The sequence below is a fragment of the Neoarius graeffei genome, chromosome 20 (assembly GCF_027579695.1).
Source record: "Neoarius graeffei isolate fNeoGra1 chromosome 20, fNeoGra1.pri, whole genome shotgun sequence".
Lineage (NCBI taxonomy): Eukaryota > Metazoa > Chordata > Actinopteri > Siluriformes > Ariidae > Neoarius > Neoarius graeffei.
In genome coordinates, this window is record NC_083588.1 from 19,409,038 (window position 1) to 19,433,567 (window position 24,530).

The 24,530-nt window shown below is 42.2% G+C and overlaps 1 protein-coding gene across 1 annotated transcript; it reads left to right on the forward strand.

Moving 5' to 3' along the window:
- The first annotated feature begins 1,720 nt into the window (after positions 1 to 1,720).
- fscn2a (fascin actin-bundling protein 2a, retinal) lies at positions 1,721 to 21,049 on the forward strand. The gene is made up of 5 exons (XM_060902537.1): positions 1,721 to 2,543; positions 10,681 to 10,837; positions 11,330 to 11,455; positions 11,592 to 11,755; positions 20,844 to 21,049. Exons 1-5 carry the CDS (start codon positions 1,721 to 1,723, stop codon positions 21,047 to 21,049), a joined length of 1,476 nt encoding a protein of 491 aa, XP_060758520.1.
- Positions 21,050 to 24,530: the final 3,481 nt, after the last annotated feature.

Here is a 24,530-nt window from a genome sequence, read left to right on the forward strand (position 1 = left end):
TTTCCTCCGGGTGCTCCGGTTTCCCCCACAGTCCAAAGACATGCAGGTTAGGTTAACTGGTGACTCTAAATTGACCGTAGGTGTGAATGTGAGTGTGAATGGTTGTCTGTGTGTATGTGTCAGCCCTGTGATGACCTTGCAACTTGTCCAGGGTGTACCCCGCCTTTCGCCCGTAGTCAGCTGGGATAGGCTCCAGCTTGCCTGCGACCCTGTAGAAGGATAAAGCGGCTAGAGATAATGAGATGAGATGTTTCTCTGTTTTTACCCACAGTGAGCAAAGTGTGTGTTAATGGTGCAGAGCAGCAGAAACAGAGTGTTTTGTTCATTTTGCCATCTGTTCAACATGACTATAAGCACAAGTCAAGCAAATAAAAGTTTAAGTTAAAAGCTTATTCTGGGTTTTCTGTGTTCTCCAGGCAGAGTGCTTGCCTCACTGGAACATAAAGTCTGTGATGACCCCTTAAGTGTCAGTATAAGAGATTGGGGAGAAACCACATTTAGATTGAAGTACTTATGTATCAGATGTTGGCCAAAACAAACAAACAAACACATCCATCCATTATCTGTAATCGCTTATCCTGTACAGGGTCGCTGGCAAGCTGGAGCCTATCCCAGCTGACTATGAGCGAAAGGCGGGGTACACCCTGAACAAGTCGCCAGGTCATTGCACGGCAACAAACAAAGAAGCAACCCCAAAAAAAACAAACAAAAAAACAACAACCAAAGGAGCAAAGTGTTTTCAGTGCTTCTTAATGTGGTCCTGCTGACTTGATGATTCTCTGTCAGTAATGCAGTTAGACAAGCACAGTCCTGGGGTGAAGTAGTCCTTATTATTGTTATTTGTGTCTTAACTACTTGACTAGTAGGGTAAATTAGGAGGGAAACACTGTTTTGTTCCATATTTGTCAGGCAGGCTACTGACATATATGGAAGAAAATGTAGATCTTGAGAAAAGAGAATACAATCAAACTAGATGTAAATTGCAAAAATTTACCTAGAAACAAACATAAGGGTGAAAGGCACGAGTCTTCCTTTATTTGTAAAGAAACACTTCAAACTCAAATTCATGTGCTCTCAGAAATACATGTTCTGCATAATACATATTTGCCCAATTAAAAAATAAATAAACCAGAGAGCAAGTAGACAAAATATGAAATGGTCAAAGGAAAAAAAATTCCTAAGAAATTAAGCAAGAGATCCTGAACCACTATCGTATCCACTTACTATAAATCTAATACTGGTAAGCGGACACAGACTGTCAGAAATATGAAAAGTGAGATAAGAACTAGCATAGTTTTATGTTGTAGGAGTTTGTACAAAACAAGGAAAAAAGTAGAAGACAGCCAGAGAGGTGGAGTCAGAGACGTATTGTATGATGTCACAGGTGTGAGATGTGTTGTCCCGCTGAGACTAATCCAGACTGAATAAGGAAAAAACCAGGCACCTGTACAACTACAGTGACGATAGAGAGACATTAGTTAGTGAAATGTGGAGCCACCAAAACTAAAATAAATCCAACAGCAACAACAACAAAAGTACAACATCCTTTGTTGTACTGAATGGCAATAAGGAACAAGAAGGACTGAAGGGTGAGTGTAAATCTGGAACCAGAGGATTAAAGGAATTTCAGAAGGACTTTTACCAATTTACCAGTTGTAGCCTTAATAAAAAGCACCCAATTTATTTTACGCTATTATCAAACTGTAGTTATCTAGTCGAAATGGCTACCAACGGAATAAGCAAATCTTTAAAGCTCCAATTTGGGCTCATCAACTACGACAACCGCTACCTCACAGCTGAGACTTTTGGCTTCAAGGTAAATGCATCTGGTACAAGTATGAAGAAAAAACAACTCTGGAGTCTAGAGCAGGATGACCAGGATGGCCAGGTGGTGTTCATTCGCAGTCACCTTGGTCGTTATCTGTCTACAGGTAAAGATGGCAAAGTGAATTGTGAAACTGAAGTTCCAAACTCAGACTGTCGCTTTCTGATTGTAGCTCAGTCTGATGGCCGCTGGGCCTTGCAATCCGAGCCTTATCAGAGATACTTTGGAGGCACTGAAGATTTCCTGACCTGCTTTAACCAGACCATAGGAGAACCTGAATTGTGGGCCGTCCACTTGGCCCTCCACCCACAGGTTACGCTTTTGAGTGTAGCCCGCAAACGCTATGCACACTTGTCTGATTCAAAGAGTGAAATTTCTTTTGACAGTGATATCCCATGGGGTGTGGATGCTCTGATTACCCTGGTCTTCAAGGATGGAAAGTACAGTATGAAAACCTGTGACAACCGCTTTCTCAGTAGCAATGGAAAGCTGGTAAATGATTATGGTCCTGAAACAGCTTTCACATTGGATCTCAGGTCTGATAAGGTGGCTTTCAAAGATAACAACGGAAAGTACCTAACTCCATCGGGTCCTGCAGGCACCTTGAAGTCTGGGAAATGTACAAAGCCAGGTAAAGATGAGCTTTTTGATCTGGAGGAGTGTCATCCACAAATGGTTTTCCAAGCAGCCAACAAAAGATACCTATCTTGCCGTCAAGGTAACCACTATGCTTTTTCAATTAGAGCAGATGCATATTGTATATTGATGGACCATGAATAAATAGCTAGTAAGACAATGTAATATAATGTATTCAGTAATGAAAAATGATGTGCTTATTATTTTTAGCTGATTCTTTTTAACATCATTCATGCATTCATGCAAGAAATTTATGTCAAGCAATGTTATGGTGCACTGTGATGTTTTTCATTCTGCAAACAAAGTATTTGTCAACTGATTTAGAAAACACTAGGCCAGAGAGTGACACATTTGGGAAGTCCAAATGTACCATTAAATATTTTATCATAATAGCTAGTGACAAGGCAGATCTTTGCTTAGCTTAGCTAGGTAGCATGCCATTTTAAATGATGTTGTTTTATTGTTATTTTCAGATATGACGTGGGGGGTTCTTTAAACTTTGTAAACCATAACCCACCAAACAATGCACCTTGCTTGCTAAAAGCACAGGTAGACATTTGTAACAATGTAGTTGCTTTTTTAGGCACATACTGTATATCTGTAGACCTGGTTCACCAGGTCTGCAGTTTTATTCTGCACTCATACAAATTATAGGCCAGCAACACTCATATTACTTTAATAACAGCAATGGGATAATGGGCTATAACTGTAACCCTATAGGGCAAATAAGCTTCTGAATGGCATTTTGTACGATAACAGTGACCGAGAATGGAAAGCAAAGAACTGTGTGAGGTTTCATGGGTAAACAGAGAGGAGAAATTAAGATGCTTCAGACCAGATATTCATTTTCAACATGTCATCAAGGTCATGCTTAACCTATGGAATTACTCGATGATCAAAATATGCCTTGAGAAACATTTTATTGGACAGAATACTGCAACTGTAGTACTGAAACTGCAACATACAGCAAATGAAGTGATGAGATTTCTAGTCTTAGGCCTTTGCAGGAAGCTCTGCTATCCTCATTGTACATACACTGCAGATTTTAGTTGCATATGAGTTCAGTCTTGATAACAAGCCTAAGTTTTTGTTATACCAAATCCAACTAGTGAGCTACATACAAGGTTTGTTTGATTGGGGGATGACAAACAGAAGAAACAGATCTAAAATGCAAAAGTTAATTCAGGCATACTTTTCTCATAAGCTTTTAGAGGGAATACAGAAGAAAAGGCAGATTGATTGCTTTTAATCATGTTAATATGGCTCCATAACACTAGCAAAAAAGCAATATCAATAAAATTGCATTCATATCCTATAAATCCAATTTTATTCATTAGTATTTAACTGGACAGTGTTTAGAAATTAAATTACACAAATGTCCTGCCAATGGAGCACATAAGCACATCTTAGGTTAAACTACTGGTAGTATCTTCAGAATCTGGCTGAACTCAACCAGTGGAATAAGAAGTAATGTAGAGTGTGTTGTATTGAGAGAGCAGTTTTAAATTGTTTAGCATTGCAAGAGCTTAAGTAAAGAAATATTTTTTAATGTAAAGAAATGGGGAGTGAGAATTCTTTTTTACATTGGTTTACATTTCTTTACTTTAGCGCCCCTTGATTTTATGTTGGTTGGAAGCTGCTTAGCCCATGTTTACATTAGACTGTATCAGCGGATCATCAGATTAACGTTTTTAAAATGATTAGTGTGCACACAGCAACACCAATACACGATTTGCATGCACACAGCAACACCAATACACGGATATGCTCGGCTCCGCAGGCATCCTGCACTCCAAATCACTCCGCCCTGAACAGTGAGTGCCCTCTGGAGGGTGCGCACTCCGGCCCTGCGCAGCTCACAGAGCGCGCGAGTGAAGTGCACGAGCCACAATTCGGGACTGAGCCGCTGTGTGTGTGATCCCAGTGCATATCACTTACCACTTGCAAGTGGAAGGATAGCAAGCCTAAAGACAATCATAACTACACAATGGGCAGTATTTGCATCAGTATTTGCAGTATTTTCATACTTTTATACTCTTTAATGAAAGGTGATACAAGGCGGAAGTCCGCGCCGTTTTTCAGCAGTCGCGTCACATGACCAACGCCAGCGAATCAGGAAGGTGGATGTCACAGTGACGTTGTCCAATGACGACGCCAGCTAGAGCTCAGCACAGCGTATCCGCGTATTCTCAATGTTTACACAGCACCGGACCAGACACGATCTGGATTGAATACGTGGACCCTGGCGGATTCCCGTTTCCCGGCGTTTCCAGGCGGTTTAATGTAAACGGACAGTGCATCCGCGAAGAAAACGAGACAGATACGGTCTAATGTAAACTTGGCCTTAAGTTGGCCCTTCACTGCACATTTGCATTGCACCATGAATAGTTCTACTGCAGCAAACAAGTGACCAGGTTGGGAGGAGGGTGTAGGTGCAGGATTATTCTCGTAACAGGCTTACAGTAAGAGGTAGTAGGTAATTGTTGGACATGCCATAATAGATGCTGTTTTGTTTGTTTGTTTTTTACTTAAATGAATTTAAATGCACAACCCTGTAGACAACAACGGTAACAAGCAATTTATGTTTGTTAAGGGTTTTGTGAGGTATCTACATCCTTTCACTGTAATTAACTCCTTGTGTAACATTGTGGTGTCAGCATTTGGTATATAGTTTCAGTGTGGGAAATAAGGAATTTTAAGCAGACTGTCACAGGACAGACAAGTCTGAAACGTTGTCTGTATGACCAAATTTCAGCCTGTCTGAATGACGGGCCAAAAGCCCGTAACAATGCAGCCAGGGGAAGCTGAAGGGCTTTAGGTGCTTAGAGATGGCTTCTCAGCTATTTCCAGGCACATTTTTGTGATCTTCAAAGGCCAAATTACACGAGACATTAGTTACTAATTACACTACAAATTAAATGTCAGAAGATTCAAATAAAACAAACTTAAAGTTTTACCCACGAAAACAGTAGCACACACAGGTCAGTTCCATGTCGAGAAAAAAGTATGGGGGCAAGGATGTGCCAGTTGGTTACAACTTACTGGGACTCATATAGGTACTACAGTGGTGCTTGAAAGTTTGTGAACCCTTTAGAATTTTCTATATTTCTGCATAAATATGACCTAAAACATCATCAGATTTTCACACAAGTCCTAAAAGTAGATAAAGAGAACCTGGTTAAACAAATGAGACAAAAAATATTATACTTGGTCATTTATTTATTGAGGAAAATGATCCAATATTACATATCTGTGAGTGGCAAAAGTATATGAACCTCTAGGATTAGCAGTTAATTTGAAGGTGAAATTCAAGTCAGGTGCTTTCAATCAATGGGATGACAATCAGGTGTGAGTGAGCACCCTGTTTTATTTAAAGAACAGGGATCTATCAAAGTCTGATCTTCACAACACGTTTGTGGAAGTGTATCATGGCACAAACAAAGGAGATTTCTGAGGACCTCAGAAAAAGCATTGTTGATGCTCACCAGGCTGGAAAAGGTTACAAAACCATCTCTAAAGAGTTTGGACTCCACCAATCCACAGTCAGACAGATTGTGTACAAATGGAGGAAATTCAAGACCATTGTTACCCTCCCCAGGAGTGGTTGACCAACAAAGATCACTCCAAGAGCAAGGCGTGTAATAGTCAGCGAGGTCACAAAGGACCCCAGGGTAACTTCTAAGCAACTGAAGGCCTGTCTCACATTGGCTAATGTTAATGTTCATGAGTCCACCATCAGGAGAAGACTGAACAACAATGGTGTGCATGGCAGGGTTGCAAGGAGAAAGCCACTGTTCTCCAAAAAGAACATTGCTGCTCGTCCGCAGTTTGCTAAAGATTACATGGACAAGCCAGAAGGCTAATGGAAAATTGTTTTGTGGATGGATGAGACCAAAATAGAACTTATTGGTTGAAACAAGAAGCGTTATGTTTGGAGAAAGGAAAACAGTGCATTCCAGCATAAGAACCTTATCCCATCTGTGAAACATGGTGGTGGCAGTATCATGGTTTGGGCCTGTTTTGCTGCATCTGGGCCAGGACGGCTTGCCATCATTGATGGAACAATGAATTCTGAATTACAGTGGTGCTTGAAAGTTTGTGAACCCTTTAGAGTTTTCTATATTTCTGCATAAATATGACTTAAAACATCATCAGATTTTCACACAAGTACTAAAAGTAGATAAAGAGAACCCAGTTAAACAAATGAGACAAAAATATTAGACTTGGTCATTTATTTGTTGAGGAAAATGATCCAATATTACATATCTGTGAGTGGCAAAAGTATATGAACCTCTAGGATTAGCAGTTAATTTGAAGGTGAAATTCGAGTCAGGTGTTTTCAATCAATGGGATGACAATCACATGTGAGTGGGCACCCTGTTTTATTTAAAGAACAGGGATCTATCAAAGTCTGATCTTCACAACACATGTTTGTGGAAGTGTATCATGGCACGAACGAAGGAGATTTCTGAGGACCTCAGAAAAAGCGTTGTTGATGCTCATCAGGCTGGAAAAGGTTACAAAACCATCTCTAAAGAGTTTGGACTCCACCAATCCACAGTCAGACAGATTGTGTACAAATGGAGGAAATTCAAGACCATTGTTACCCTCTCCAGGAGTGGTTGACCAACAAAGATCACTCCAAGAGCAAGGCGTGTAATAGTCAGCGAGGTCACAAAGGACCCCAGGGTAACTTCTAAGCAACTGAAGGTCTCTCTCACATTGGCTAATGTTAATGTTCATGAGTCCACTATCAGGAGAACACTGAACAACAATGGTGTGCATGGCAGGGTTGCAAGGAGAAAGCCAATGCTCTCCAAAAAGAACATTGCTGCTCATCTGCAGTTTGCTAAAGATCACGTGGACAAGCCAGAAGGCTATTGGAAAAATATTTTGTGGACGGATGAGACCAAAATAGAACTTTTTGGGTTAAACGAGAAGCGTTGTGTTTGGAGAAAGGAAAACACTGCATTCCAGCATAAGACCCTTATCCCATCTGTGAAACATAGTGGTGGTAGTATCATGGTTTGGGCCTGTTTTGCTGCATCTGGGCCAGGACGGCTTGCCATCATTGATGGAACAATGAATTCTGAATTATACCAGCGAATTCTAAAGGAAAATGTCAGGACATCTGTCCATGAACTGAATCTCAAGAGAAGGTGGGTCATGCAGCAAGATAACGACCCTAAGCACACACAAGTCGTTCTACCAAAGAATGGTTAAAGAAGAATAAAGTTAATGTTTTAGAATGGCCAAGTCAAAGTCCTGACCTTGAGCCAATCGAAATGTTGCAGAAGGACCTGAAGCGAGCAGTTCATGTGAGGAAACCCACCAACATCCCAGAGTTGAAGCTGTTCTGTATGGAGGAATGGACTAAAATTCCTCCAAGCCGGTGTGCAGGACTGATCAATAGTTACTGGAAGCATTTAGTTGCAGTTATTGCTGCACAAGGGGGTCACACCAGATACTGAAAGCAAAGGTTCACATACTTTTGCCACTGACAGATATGTAATATTGGATCATTTTCCTCAATAAATAAATGACCAAGTATAATATTTTTGTCTCATTTGTTTAATTGGGTTCTCTTTATCTACTTTCATGACTTGTGTGAAAATCTGATGATGTTTTAGGTCATATTTATGCAGAAATATAGAAAATCTTAAAGGGTTCACAAACTTTCAAGCACCACTGTATACCAGCAAATTCTAAAGGAAAATGTCAGGACATCTGTCCATGAACTGAATCTCAAGAGAAGGTGGGTCATGCAGCAAGACAACAACCTTCAGCACACAAGTCGTTCTACCAAAGAATGGTTAAAGAAGAATAAAGTTAATGTTTTGGAATGGCCAAGTCAAAGTCCTGGCCTTAATCCAATCGAAATGTTGTGGAAGGACCTGAAGCGAGCAGCTCATGTGAGGAAACCCACCAACACCTCAGAGTTGAAGCTGTTCTGTATGGAGGAATGGGGTAAAATTCCTCCAAGCCGGTGTGCAGGACTGATCAACAGTTACCGGAAACATTTAGTTGCAGTTATTGCTGCACAAGGGGGTCACACCAGATACTGAAAGCAAAGGTTCACATACTTTTGCCACTCACAGATATGTAACATTGGATCATTTTCCTCAATAAATAAATGACCAAGTATAATATTTTTGTCTCATTTGTTTAACTGAGTTTTCTTTATCTACTTTTAGGACTTGTGTGAAAATCTGATGATGTTTTAGGTCATGTTTATGCAGAAATATAGAAAATTCTAAAGGGTTTACAAACTTTCAAGCACCACTGTATAATAACACTCACTGTCAACAACTTTGTAACAAAACTTTTTAAATGACTCAAAACTAGACATGGTAATATCATTTGGCATTCAGACTAAAATCAGCTGGACTAGAAAATAGAAGAAAACACCATGAAAGCGAAACTAATCGAAACTGAAAGAGATTATCATGCTGTTACCGTGTGAATAGTCTTTTATGAATGCATAAGTGGGTGCTCAGTGCTCCAACCCAGGTGTGACTGAGTAAGATGACAAGTTTTCCATCCAGCCATTATCTGTAACCATTGATCCTGTGCAGGGTCGTGGGCAAGCTGGAGCCGATCCCAGCTGACTATGGGCGAGAGGTGGGGTACACCCTGGACAAGTTGCCAGGTCATTGCAGGGCTGACACATAGAGACAGACAACTGTTCACACTCACATTCACACTGACCATCAATTTAGAACCACCAATTAGCCTAACCTGCATGTCTTTGGACTGTGGGAGAAACCGGAGCACCCGGAGGAAACCCACGCAGAAGAAGAAGAACTTTATTCATTACACGCTTGTGAAATTCCTCTCTGCATTTAACCCATCTGAAGCAGTGAACACACACATGCGAGCAATGAGCACAAACACATACCCAGAGCACTGGGCAGCCATGCTAACAGTGCCCGGGAAGCAGATGGGAGTTAGGTGCCTCGCTCAAGGGCAACTCAGCCCAAGGCCATCCCATATTAACCTAAGCGCATGTCTTTGAACTGTGGGGGAAACTGGAGCACCTGGAGGAAACCCATGCAGACACGAGGAGAACATGCAAACTCCACACAGAAAGGCCCCTGTCAGCCACTGGGCTCGAACCCAGAACCTTCTTGCTGTGAGGCTAACCACTACACCACAATGTCGCCCATGACAAGTTTTATGTTTCATCTAATTTAGGTAATTTAAAAAAATATAATATTACTTGGAATGGGCACATAGGACAGTGTAAAGTGTAAAGTTTCTGTCAATATGTTTATCATGCTTGTATGATAAAAACTCGTGAAGATATTTATCTAAATACATGACCTATTCATTCTAAACCTGCCGAGCTTCGCTGGCAAAGCTCTTGACCCCAGATGGTTAAAATACAATGGAAAAACACTTTGTCAGGGTCCAAAACCTGTAGTAGTCTATTTTCTTTTAAAGCTAGTGGTATACCTAATCCACCTGATAACAGCATTGCGTGGTGTCATGCCAGAATGCAGTCCTACTCATTGATGAGAGACAACTTGTCATTCATCGAGAGCATCCCTGATCAGCCAATCACAGGCTATGTTACAACATAATGTATTCACCCAGTGTAACATTTGGAAGAAAATTAGAAGTAATTTAGACCCATATCTTTACAATTTTTCATGGGCCATCCGGTTTGATGCTTTTGAAACACAGACGGACAAATGCGAAAATTACGGGTCAATGTCCGCCAATCCAACCTTATTTCCCACACTGTAGTTTATCAAAATACATAATTTATCATTTTAGATTTATTTAGTAAGTGATGAAGTAGTTAGGTTAACATTTCACCTACTAATATACACCATGGTAAAAGACACAGGACAATTACTTATCACATTCTCTTAGAGTAAAGGAATATTCTCCTGTTGCTATGGTTGCTAATAATGTATAAAAGCCAGCAGTGGGCACAAATCTACAATGAAATCATGATAACCTGTCTGTCTGTTATGTGCATTTGTGATTTCCTCTGCCCTAGGCTGATTAAGAAAAATCAATTGCTTATTCACACCATTAAATTCCCAGAAAACCTAAAAAGAAACACTACAATATAGAGTGCTTTCAAATGCTCAAATTGCCTCTTTGCTTCCTGGGCTTACAAAAATGTTTAGGTGACCCCATGGCAGAAATCAAGCTTTTTTTAGTCATTTAAAACACTGAACACCCTCACAATTACATCCTTTTTCCAGGTGTCAGCATCTCAGCCAATCAAGATGAGGAATCAGATCAGGAGACATTTCAGATGGAAATTGATCAGAAAACTAAGAAATGCACGTTCAGAACTAATTCAGGGAATTACTGGACACTTGTCGTTCATGCAGGCATCCATACTACAGCCACAGAAATGTAAGACAATGTCTGTTTGCATTTTTATCATTTCTGAAATTTGGCTTGCTCTTTTTATTCAAATATCCAATTTTTTGTTTAGAGTAAACAAAGAGAACCAAAGGGACATTGTCATTACATGCACAGGAGACATTGCTAGAGGACTGAATTCTTTAGAGAAAAAATGATGAGCCACACTTACTGTACTTACTTGCATTAGTTTATTCTTTAAACAAATAAAAATATCAAATTAAAATAATAATAGGTAGACATTCTAGATCAAGTGCTATTTTATAAGCACTTGAGGGTGAAGGATTTATAATGAAACTAAACCAAATTTGCAGTGATTGTGATTATAACTTGGATTATTCATGCAGCCATATTGTGGCAATATATTAGACTCCTATTTGATTTTACTTGAATAAATTTATTTGAATGAATTTATTCGAATCTATACATTTCATATAATGCATATCCCTAGAACTGATATATTGTGTATTCATGCACCAATAGTGAGCCCAACACAATGTTCGACATTGAATGGCTTGGGGGAAGAGTGGCTCTAAAAGCAAATAATGGAAAATATGTCTGCAACAGGAAAAATGGACAGCTTGCTGCAGTCAGTGATACAGTGGGTGAGTGTGTGTAGGTAATAAGATAATACAGTAGGTCAGCTACCTGGCCTTATTAACTCATTCAAGTGCCATTGCTGCTATCACACCTTTAAAAAGGAACAAGAGATAAGCTTTCTCTCTTCTTGTGTGCCTTTAGGCAGTGATGAGCAGTTCTTGTTGAAGCTGATCAACCGTCCAATCCTAATCTTGCGAGGGGTGAATGGCTTTGTTTGCCACCACAAGAGCTCCAATACACTGAACGTCAACCGCTCTATTAATGACATCTTCTCATTGCTCTACAATGATGGTGCATATCACATAAAATGTAAGTCTATACAGTGTCTTGCAAAAGTATTTATCCCCCTTGGTGTTTGTCCTAGATTAGATTAGATTAGATTAGATTAGATTAGATTAGATTAGATTAGATTAGATTAGATTAGATTAGATAAAACTTTATTGATCCCTTTGGGAGGGTTCCCTCAGGGAAATTAAGATTCCAGCAGCATCATTACAGATAAACAGAAAAAAGAAAGAGAAAAACTTCTAGATAAATTAAAATAAATTAAATATTTACATATGAGTGATTCCACGCTTATGGGTACTGAAATGGGGACATGAACTTATTTTTAAAAATTCACCTAAAACCGTTTCTTTTTTTACCATCAGGTCACAAAACATGTAATCTTTAATGAATGATATGTTAAAAGATAACTTTAATTTTCTGAGATGTAATAAAAACATATTTATATGCCAAAGTCAGAACGTAACAGAAGTGTTGTGGACATATATATTCTCAATTTTAACAATGTAGAATTACTTTTTGAAACATAGGAAGGTGATGTTTTAGCAAATATAATTACTAAACATGTGTAGTAGAATAAACATACATTCAATAAGATTAACATGGTATATAGCTAGATTGTAATTAATTTGTAACAGACGCGAGATGGACAATCGTAACAGAAGTAATGTAACAGACATCATTTTGGAACTCATAGGCTTGACTTTGGCATATAAATATGTTTTTATTACATCTCAGAAAATTAAAGTTATCTTTTAACATATTATTCATTAAAGATTACATGTTTTGTGACCTGATGGTAAAAAAAGAAATGGTTTTAGGTGAATTTTTAAAAATAAGTTCATGTCCCCATTTCAGTACCCATAAGCGTGGAATCACTCATATACAAATATAAAAAGAGTAAGATATGGGGAAGAGAGAGGAGGGGGGAAAGAAGGGGGGCAGCAGGAGAGAAATTGCACTTTATATTGCACATTATATTGCACATTTTCCAGTATTGCTTATTGTTAGGCTAGGCTACTGCTCCTTCCCATCCTCTGTCCTCCTGTTACCCCTCCTCCCCCCCAGAGAGGAGTTGTACAGTCTGATGGCATGAGGGACAAAGGAGTTTTTGAGTCTGTTCGTCCTGCACTTGGGAAGGAGCATTCTGTCACTGAACAGGCTCCTCTGGTTGCTGATGACAGTGTGCAGAGGGTGACTGGCATCGTCCATGATGTTCAGTAGTTTGTCCATAGACAAACTATTGTCTATGGCCAAACTATTGTCTATTGTTTTGTCACATTACAATCTGGAATTAAAATGGATTTTTGGAGGGTTAGCATCATTTGATTTACACAACATGCCTACGACTTTAAAGGTGAAAATTGTTGTTTTATTGTAACACAAACAATAATTAAGATGAAAAAAACAGAAATCTGGAGGGTGCATAGGTATTCACCCCCTTTCGTATGAAACCCTGAAATAGGAGCTGGTCCAACCAATTCACTTCATAAGTCACATAAATAGTTGATCAAGATCCACCTGTGTGCAATCAAAGTTTGACATGTTCTGTCACATGACGTGATGTCTCAATCAACCTGTTCTGGAAAGACCCTGACTCTGCAACACTACTAAGCAAGCAACATGAAAACCAAGGAGCACTCCAAACAGGTCAGAGACAAAGTTGTGGAGAAGTATAGATCAGGGTTGAGTTATAAAAATATCCCAAACTTTGAATATCCCACTCAGCACTATTAAATCCATTATAGCAAAATGGAAAGAATATGGCACCACTACAAACCTGACAAGAGAAGGCCATCCACCAAAACTCACAGACCAGACAAGGAGGGCATTAATCAGAAATGCAACAAAGACACCAAAGATAACATTGAAGGAGCTGCAAAGATCCACAGCGGAGATGGGAGTATCTGTCCATAGGACCACTTTAGGCCATGCACTCCACAGAGTGGGGCTTTATGGAAGAATGGCCAGAAAAAAAGACATTGTTTAAGAAAACACATTTGGAGCTTGCCTAACAGCATGTGGCAGACTCCCCAAACACATGGAAGAAGATTCTCTGGTCAAATGAGACTAAACTGTATCTTTTTGGCCATCATGGGAAATGCCATGTGTGGCGCAAACCCAACACCCTGAGAGCACCATTCCTACAGTGTAGCATGATGGTGGCAGCATCATGCTGTGGGGATATTTTTCATCTACAGGGATAGGAAAGCTGGTCAGGATTGAAGGAAAGATGGATGGCACTAAACACAGGGCAATTCTGGAGGAAAACCTGTTTGTCAGCCAGAGGTTTGAGGCTTGGTCAAAGGTTCACATTCCAACAGGACAATGACCCTAAACATACTGCTAAAGCTACACTGGAGTGGTTTAAAGGGAAACCTTTAAATGTCTTGGAATGGCCTCAAAGCCCAGACCTCAATCCAATTGAGAATCTGTGGTATAACTTGAAGATTGCTGTACACCAATGAAACCCATTTAACTTGAAGGAGTTGGAGCAGTTTTGCCTTGCAAAATGGGCAAAAAATTCCAGTGGCTTGATGTGCTAAGTTAATAAAGACATACAGTTGATGTCAGAAGTTTACATACAGTGACATGAATGTCATGAATGACATGAACGAACTGGGACATTTTTGAGGATCATGACCTAGACGAGTATACATCAGCAGTGCTCTGTTACTTCAACAACTGTGTTGATAGTGTTACTGTTGACAACGTATCCGGATACACTCTAACCAGAAACCCTGGATGATGAAGGAGGTCAGAACTCTCCTTAAATGCTGTATTTAAATCTGAGGACAAAGCCCTATAGACCCCTTTCACATGACGTCACCACGCCGCGAGATTTTGTTAGGCGCCATATTGGAAGACCAAGTACATGCACTCACAATATAAAACAAAGTACGAGTGAGAGTAAAGTGACACGATGGCTGATAATTCTGGTTATGTGAGTACATTACCAGTTGCAGAAAGGGCATGGTATGTAGAGAAACTGGCTGTGATTGATGGGTTTGACCCATATGATAAGACTCGGGGCAAGGGAGAATGGAAACATAAGGAGGACCTGACACCAATTCTGCCATCTGTTTGCTACCCAGACATTGTAAACTATTTGTTGTTTACACCCAGTGCCTACACTCAGTGTTCGAACTATGCCGATATTTTTGGGGGGGTCCCTTTTTTTCCCTTGGGGGTGTGTGTGCTTGCACTTGTCTCAGAGCGCGGATCTCCAAACACATGAGAAGCCTATCTTACGCGCATATCACGCGGACTCCACACCTCCACACACGCATCGCGTCTGAAGTCATAACTCATCAGGGGAAATCGTGTCCACATTGGCATGTTCAAAAAACAACCTCGCGTCAACAATGATACCACACGCAAGAAAAAAAAAAACAGTCAGGCTACTCAACAACCAACCTGGCAGCAGCGAGCAAGCCCCAAACCATCCTAAATTATTATTATTATTAAATTGTAGAAGTCTGGGAGGCTTGCTCCTCATACAGTTATCAACTTGGGGCCAATTTAGCATGTTTTAAATCTGAATTTCTTGCGTTTGCTTACCTCAAAGTGTCCGCAGATCATGCACAGACTTATCCATTATATCCACAGTTTTTTGCCAAGTCTCACACAGGTTTCTTTCAAGTCTACTGTTGGGCCAATAAATCATAAATAAAACAGCTCAGATTTGTTTGTTTAAGTCGTTTGCCACTCCACTTTATTCTCGTGGGTTCACATACCGCTGCCGTTAATTCCCCCTAATCACGAGTTTGTTGGTCTTCCAAAATGGCGCAGGGTCTGTTTACTTCTGGTTTCGGGTGATGTCAGTGAAAGGGGTCTATTGAGGTATTTCACTCACGTGACCAAGTCATGTGATGCTGCCATTTTGGACGGCACGGCTCGAATCAGTTTGAATGCGAGGAAGGCGACAAACGAAAAACATAAAAGAAAAAGGAGCGAGATGCAGAAAACACCTTCACTATCCAGCGACGTAGGGCATTTACAGGGCGAGCAGAGGGAGAGGTATTTGCAAAAATTGAGGTTAGCAGGCTTAGAGAACGACGTTTACCTGCTTCCACCAGGATTGTTCACTGACGTACGGAAGTACACGAAGCCCTCGTCTTTACCTGACTTCGGCCCACATGATCTGTATACCTATGTCGTTAAAAACCCATCGCCATACACAGGTATTGATCTGAAAGCGTATAAGAGTTTGGATGCCTACAAATATTTTGTGTCAGGCTGGGTAACATGCCTACATCAGTGGGTCATCCCTGGAGCCGGTGGTCGCCATCTGATTACAGCTAAGGTTTGTTCACATTTTCATTTACTTTCGGTCCTCAGGATAAACAAAATGTTATTAAATGTCATTGAAATAACTTCTTAGTCTGTTGAGACATGGCCCGTTATAAATTTGCTGTTACCAGGCAATGACCAAGAACTGTATTATTAGGGTCGGTGTAGTTGTAGCAGTGTATTAGCAACTAGCTGTTAGCACTAGCTAATGTCAACAACATCGTAGCTAGTATGTTACTGTAGCAATGTTTACGTTCAGTCATTTGGATGACTGTTAAAACCTTTCGGTCTCAAGTTTTTCCTTTACTGGATTTACTAGTTTACTGAGCTAGCGCGCTCGGCGGCCGAGCCGGGAGCCATCGCGCGCTCGGCGGCCGAGCCGGGAGCCATCGCACGCTCGGCGGCCGAGCGGGGAGCCATCGCGCCCTCTCCGGCCGAGCCGAGAGCCATCGCGCCCTCTCCGGCCGAGCCGGGAGCCATCGCGCGCTCTCCGGCCGAGCCGGGAGCCATCGCGCCCTCTCCGGCCGAGCCGGGAGCCATCGCGCCCTCTCCGGCCGAGCCGGGAGCCATCGCGCCCTCTCCGGCCGAGCCGGGAGCCATCGCGCCCTCTCCGGCCGAGCGGGGAGCCATCGCGCCCTCTCCGGCCGAGCGGGGAGCCATCGCGCGCTCTCCGGCCGAGCCGGGAGCCATCGCGCCCTCTTCGGCCGAGCGGGGAGCCATCGCGCGCTCTCCGGCCGAGCGGGGAGCCATCGCGCGCTCTCCGGCCGAGCCGGGAGCCATCGCGCGCTCTCCGGCCGAGCCGGGAGCCATCGCACGCTCGCTCAGTAAACTAGTAAATCCAGTAAAGGAAAAACTTGAGACTGAAAGGTTTTAACAGTCATCCAAATGACTGAACGTAAATATTGCTACAGTAACATACTAGCTACTGTTGTTGACATTAGCTAGCTTGCCGTCCAAAATGGTGGACACCGGGGCGTCACGTGACCCTGTGACGTCAGGTGAAATACCTCAATACAGCACAGCCAGAGCCAACCTCAAGAGAGCCATCAAAGGTGCAAAAGCTGAGTATGCGAAAAAGATTGAGGACCATTTTGCCTATTATGACCCATGGAGACTATGGCAGGGGATCCAGCACATCACCAATTACAAAAACAGCAATCACAGGACTGTTGAGGTGAATGCTGCATTTGCAGAAGAGCTTAGCTGCTTCTTTGCCCACTTTGAAGTAAGAATGGCAGAGGCAGCAGACATTACAACAACTCCCACCTACAACAGCCACATACTCAGTGTACAGGAACATGAAGTGAGGTGTGTGCTCAGGGCTGTCAACCCCAGGAAGGCTGCGTGAGGATGTTCTTCGTAGATTACAGCTCTGCATTCAATGCAGTCATCCCAGACAGACTGATTCCCAAAATGTCTGACCTAGGACTCTCTCAAACCATCTGCCACTGGATCAAGGACTTTCTCACCAACTGCTCCCAGATGGTAAGACTAGGCCCCTACACCTCATCCACCCTCATACTCAGTACTGGAGCCCCAAAGGGCTGTGTGCCCCCTCCTCTATGCCCTTTACACCCACAACTGCACTCCCGCCCAACCCTACCAACACCATCATCAAGTTTGCAGATGACACAACTGTGGTTGGACTCATCTCAAGAGATAACAAGACAGCCTACAGGGATGATGTCCAAAAACTGATAAGGTGGTGTGAAGAAAACAACCTAGCCCTGAACCCATCAAAAACAAAAGAACTCATAATAGACTTCCAAAAACACAACAAGGACTACACTCCATTGCTAATCAGCAGGGTCAGAGTGGAAAGAGTGCCCACTTTCAAGTTCCTGGGCACACACATTGCAGAGGACCTCACCTGGACCACAAACTCTATAGCAGCAGTGAAAAAGGCACAGCAGCAACTGTACTTCCTGAGGATCCTCAAGAAGAACAACCTCCATGAGCAGCTGCTAGTGACCTTCCACCGTTGCTCGATCGAGAGTGTGCTGACATACTACATCACTACGTGGTACACCAGCAGCTCTGTGGCAGACAAGAAAGCCCTTCAAAGAGTCATTGACTCTGCACATAAGATCATTGACTGCCCACTGCCCTCTCTAGAGCAACTCTACACCACCCGTTGCCTTAGCAGAGCCACCAACATCTTAAAAGACCCTTCCCACCCTGGACACCAGCTTCTTGAACCACTGCCCTCTGGTAGACGGTTCAGATCCAATGCATCATGGACAAATAGACTAAATAACAGCTTTTACCTGAGTGTCGCACGTGAACTGAACAAAGCCAGTGACCTACACAGATGCCAGTGGTACAAACAGAAACAGGACTTAATGGTAACACAAACTGTCTACACCTCTACATGCCTACCTCTTACCTGAATAGTATATGTTTTTACAACCACATGCACCTTATTCTCTCGACCACCTATATTTATTTATTTATATTGTTCCTGCTTAACTGCACTCTAAATATGGGCAAATGTGCAATTATCACGCCTAACTGTGCAATACATTCACTTATTACTGTGCAATAACCCACTGTATCATAGGTCACACCCTAGATACATAGAACTACTTTTTTTAAAGCAGTTCTTGAAAAGACAATGTTTATCTTTTTATTGACTTATCTTGTATAGATTTGTTTATCTTTTTACTTGAATGTTTATCTTGTACAGATCTGACTTTTTCCCCCCTTAATACTAAGTGTTTGTTTGAATACACTGACTGGATTGCGTGCTTCAATTTCACTATACTGTATGGTGCAGTGACAGTAAAGGAATCTTGAATCTTGATATGAATGTCATGGAAATATTTGGGTTTTCAGTAATTTCTTTGAACTGTTCTTTTTCTGTGGCAGAATGATTGTACAGCATACATCTTTAATTAAAAAAAAAAACCCAACAATACTAGAATTTGGTGTACAAGTTTGAATTTTCTTTGGGTTATGTATAATTTTGACCCTGTGTTGATTTCAGAAAACCCAAATAAAACTGCTAGTTGGTCTAGTGGTTAGTGTGTCCGCCTCTCGATTGGGAGATTGTGAGTTCTACTTGTGGTTGGGTCATACCAAAGACCATCATAATAATGGTACCTACTGCCATCTGGCAAGGTATGCTGTAATACAGATGTGAGTGGGGAATCAAACTCTTGTGGTTACCAGAGGACCAGCCTCCCCACTGTAACAATCACTACGTTTACATGCACATAGAGATAATCGAATTTCTGCCATTGCTCGACTGAAATCGAAGTTCAAAATGCCATGTATACACCTTAATTCGGCTGAAATTGAACCGAACTTGATTTCTCGGAATCGAGCTACACGACCTAGTTTATGCGATTTCTGCCGAGCTGTTTTGCGCATGTATACCCTATCGAGCTAGTTGTCGAGCTACTTCCGGAAGTGACGAGTGACGAGACCACAAGCGGGAAACACAACAGCCTCGGTCGGCATGACAACGAATCATGACAACGGCATGAATCTTTTCTTTTTGTGGCATTGTTTGCACTGTTAAAATTTAGCTCACTTACTGTATCACCAAATACATCTGTACAGCTGTTGCATAGCTGTGAATTGTGTACATAAACAAGTCATTGTATTTGTGTGTGTGTGTGTGTGTGTGTGTGTGTGTGTATATATATATATGTCCAACATCTGAAGAATGTCAATAAAAACAAAACAATTGAACTTTTTGTGTGTTTATTAAGACATAAGTTAAATTGTAAGCAAAAAAAAATATTTTTTTGTAAGCAAAAAATGGACTTTAGAAAAATATTATTGTGCAAAATAAGTTGTCTTAGGCGGCACGGTGGTGTAGTGGTTAGCGCTGTCGCCTCACAGCAAGAAGGTCCTGGGTTCGAGCCCCGGGGCTGGCGAGGGCCTTTCTGTGCGGAGTTTGCATGTTCTCCCCGTGTCCGCGTGGGTTTCCTCCGGGTGCTCCGGTTTCCCCCACAGTCCAAAGACATGCAGGTTAGGTTAACTGGTGACTCTAAATTGACCGTAGGTGTGAATGTGAGTGTGAATGGTTGTCTGTGTCTATATGTCAGCCCTGTGATGACCTGGCGACTTGTCCAGGGTGTACCCCGCCTTTCGCCCGTAGTCAGCTGGGATAGGCTCCAGCTTGCCTGCGACCCTGTAGAAGGATAAAGCGGCTAGAGATAATGTGATGTGTGTGAAGTTGTTTTACAAAACAGTGGTCTGCGCCGGACAGTTTGTAGCCATAGTCTGTTAGAGCAAGCCTAACAGCTTGAACAAGGGAACTGCTAGTGTTGCCAGATTGGGGGTTTTAAGTGCATTTTAGCGGATTTGAACATGTTTTGGGCTGGAAAACGTCAGCAGTATCTGGCAACACTATGCTCTTCTTCATGACGACAACCGGAAGTGTACCAACACGATGGGGCATGTAGCGCCACGTGTGGCTCGGGTGCACAATGCACCTTGCACAATAGCCCGATTTCACTTGTGCATGTAGGATTGGATTTCTCTGCACCCCTGCTGGGACCCTTTGCTCGATTACCAACAGCAGCTCGATTTGGACGTGCATGTAAACGTACTGACTAACTATGTAATAGGTGAGAGGCCAAGGGCTACAGAAACAGAGATTGGCACTGCCTAATGCGCCATTTGGTGTGGGAAGGACTTTAGACTGCACATCAAATTTAGATTTCTGCATACTCTCGTTGAATATAGCAATAACTATTTTGCAGACATTTTACTATATGAATTTTAAGTGATCTAAATAGCTCTTGTTTTGTATCTAGCTTCCTATATTGTGTTCTTGTTAAAAAAAAATGTGTGGGTTCCTTCATAGGTGGAAGTGGAAAATTCTGGTATGTCACTAGCAGTGACTTGGTGTGTGCAGATGGTGAAGAGCCAGAGAACTTCTTTCTAGAGTTTGTCGAGCATGGACAAATGGCCATCAAGAGCAAAAACAGCAAATATCTGCGTGCTGACCAAGGAGGCACTCTCAAGTGTGATGTCACTACTATGGACAGCTGCTGTCTTTGGGAGTACTGAGTCTTTTAATGATGCTTCACTAATGTACCAAGGTGTGGCAGCAACAGAGCCACATAGGCTGATGAATAAGTTAAAGTTTTGTGTTAGTTGCTCTTACATGCTGACTTATTTTATGAATTTATTTTATTTCTTAAATATTGTCAATGCATATACTCAGGTAAAGTTTGCAGTACTATTGTATTTTTGACTATTATACATTGTTGTTATTTTGCTTAACTAGCAGCATAAGTAGTTTGTGATACTGTTATTTTATGTTTGGTATTTCCATTTCACATTAACCTGCCTGATATTTATATATAAATACTTAAAAGCTAATATGATGTTCTTAAAGCACTGTTGGTCTGTTCCCTCAATAGGCCTTAAAAAGTATTGAGGTATTTCACCCACGTGACCAAGTCATGTGATGCTGCCATTTTGGATGGCACGGCTCGAATCAGTTTGAATGCGAGGAAGGCGACAAACGAAAAACATAAAAGAAAAAGGAGCGAGATGCAGAAAACACCTTCACTATCCAGCGATGTAGGGCATTTACAGGGTGAGCAGAGGGAGAGGTATTTGCAAAAATTGAGGTTAGCAGGCTTAGAGAACGACGTTTACCTGCTTCCACCAGGATTGTTCACTGACGTACGGAAGTACACGAAGCCCTCGTCTTTACCTGACTTCGGCCCACATGATCTGTATACCTATGTCGTTAAAAACCCATCGCCATACACAGGTATTGATCTGAAAGCGTATAAGAGTTTGGATACCTACAAATATTTTGTGTCAGGCTGGGTAACATGCCTACATTAGTGGGTCATCCCTGGAGCCGGTGGTCGCCATCTTATTACAGGTAAGGTTTGTTCACATTTTCATTTACTTTCGGTCCTCAGGATAAACAAAATGCTATTAAATGTCATTGAAATAACTTCTTAGTCTGTTGAGACATGGCCCGTTATAAATTTGCTGTTATCAGGCAATGACCAAGAACTGTATTATTAGGGTCGGTGTAGTTGTAGCAGTGTATTAGCAACTAACTGTTAGCACTAGCTAATGTCAACAACATCATAGCTGGTATGTTACTGTAGCAATGTTTACGTTCAGTCATTTGGATGACTGTTAAAACCTTTCAGTCTCAAGTTTTTCCTTTACTGGATTTACTAGTTTACTGAGCTAGCGCGCTCGGGCAAGCTGGGAGCTAGTGTGTGCTAGCCTGCCGGCGGCCGGCACGCACTAGCCTGCCTGCCGGCCGGTGGCCGGTGCGCTAGCTCAGTAAGCTAGTAAATCCAGTAAAGGAAAAACTTGAGACTGAAAGGTTTTAACAGTCATCCAAATGACTGAAAGTAAACATTGCTACAGTAACATACCAGCTACTGTTGTTGACATTAGCTAGCTTGACGTTCAAAATGGCGGACACCGGGGCGTCACGTGACCCTGTGACATCAGGTGAAATACCTCAATAAGCTTGTTTGACTCTTCACTACTTCAATTATCAAAGGGTTCTTGTTTTGGGTGGCTGTGAGTATTTATTGAGCTAGTAGCCCACATGGTAACAAGTTGGACCTATTATGAACATTATTTTTTGCCTCTGCTTCATTAAAATGCTCATTTCATTCATTTAAATTTCCACTTTTTCTTTCTTGTGATAAAGGCAAAGTAAGGTTAATTTGAGTTGAGATTAAGAGAACAATTGACATGCTTCACATTGAGGAGACCATCTAAGGGGGAAAACATGATAACTGTACAACTCATTGTCACAGCTGATTAGATTAGATTAGATTAGATTAGATTAGATTAGATTAGATTAGATTAGATTAGATTAGATTAGATAGAACTTTATTGATCCCTTTGGGAGGGTTCCCTCAGGGAAATTAAAATTCCAGTAGTATCATTATAAGGTAGGATAAACAGAGAATAGAAAAAAGAGACAACTTCAAGATAAATTAAGTCTTTAGAAAACGTCTAGATAAATAAATTATTTACACATACAAATATATTAAAAAGATATGAAAAAAGTCCAGCAGGAGAGGTATTGCACATTGTCCAGTATTGCTTTTTTGCCAGTCTAGGCTACTACTCCTTCCCATCCTCTGTCCTCCTGTTACTCCTCCTTCCCCCCAGAGAGGAGTTGTACAGTCTGATGCCGTGAGGGACAAAGGAGTTTTTAAGTCTGTTTGTCCTGCACTTGGGAAGGAGCATTCTGTCACTGAACAGGCTCCTCTGGTTGCTGATGACAGTGTGCAAAGGGTGATTGGCATCGTCCATGATGTTCAGTAGTTTGTCCATAGTCCTTTTCTCTGCCACCGTCACCAGAGAGTCCAGCTTCATGCCAACCACAGAGCCGGCCTGCCTGATCAGTTTGTCCAGCCTGGATGTGACCTTCTTGGATGTGCTGCCCCCCCAGCACACCACGGTGTAAAACAGGACACTGGCGACCACGGACTGATAGAACATCCACAGGAGTTTCCTGCAGATGTTAAAGGACCGCAGCCTCCTCAGGAAGTATAGCCTGCTCTGTCCCTTCCTGTACAATTGGTTGGTGTTGCAAGTCCAGTCCAGCTTGCTGTCCAGCCACAGCCTGAGGTACTTGTAGGAATCCACAGCCTCCACTTCAACTCCCTTGATCAGAACTGGTCGTGACTTTGGTCTGGACCTCCCAAAGTCAATGACCAGCTCCTTGGTCTTTGAGGTGTTGAGCTGCAGATGGTTCCTGTTGCACCAAATGGTAAAGTCCCTCACCAGGCTCCTATACTCCTCCTCTCTGTCGTCCCTGATACACCCCAAGATGGCTGTGTCATCAGTGAACTTCTGAATGTGACACAGCTCTGAGTTGTAGCAGAAGTCCGCGGTGTACAGGGTGAAGAGAAGAGGGGCCAGCACCGTGCCCTGGGGTGCTCCGGTGCTGCTAATCACAGTGTCAGATGTGATGTCCTTCAGCCTGACGTACTGCGGCCTGTTGGTGAGGTAGCTGGAGATCCAGGTAACCAGGCAGGGGTCCACTCGCATCCTGTTCAGTTTGTCCTGAAGCATGAGGGGCTGGATGGTGTTGAAGGCACTCGAGAAGTCCAAGAAGAGGATCCTCACTGTGCCATTTCCCTTATCCAGATGCGAGTGGGCTCGGTGTAGCAGGTAGAGGATGGCGTCTTCCACACCAACACCTGCCCAGTACGCAAACTGCAGACAGTCCTGGGCATGTTGTACCTGGGGTCTGAGGAGGCTGAGGAAGAGCCGCTTCAACGTCTTCATCAGATGTGAAGTGAGCGCCACCGGTCAGAAGTTGGTTGAAGAAGTCATTCAGCTCATTCACCCTCTCCACTGTCCCCTCAACAACTCTGGTCTTTGTGTTGTGGCCTGTGATGGTTTTCACACCTTCCCAGACCTCCCTCATGCAGTTCTCCTTCAGCTTCTGCTCCACCTTTCTCCTGTAGCTGTCCTTAGCTTCCCTCACTCAGCGTTTCACCTCCTGCTGTGCTGCTTCCATTGCCTCCCTGTCCCTGCTCCT

Bases quoted from the DNA above. Each gene is read 5' to 3' on its own strand.
- fscn2a (XM_060902537.1), top strand. From the start codon at position 1,721: ATGGCTACCAACGGAATAAGCAAATCTTTAAAGCTCCAATTTGGGCTC. The intron at 11,456-11,591 runs GTGTGTGTAGGT...GCCTTTAGGCAG, and splicing joins GTCAGTGATACAGTGGGTGA to TGATGAGCAGTTCTTGTTGA. The intron at 11,756-20,843 runs GTAAGTCTATAC...GTTCCTTCATAG, and splicing joins TGGTGCATATCACATAAAAT to GTGGAAGTGGAAAATTCTGG.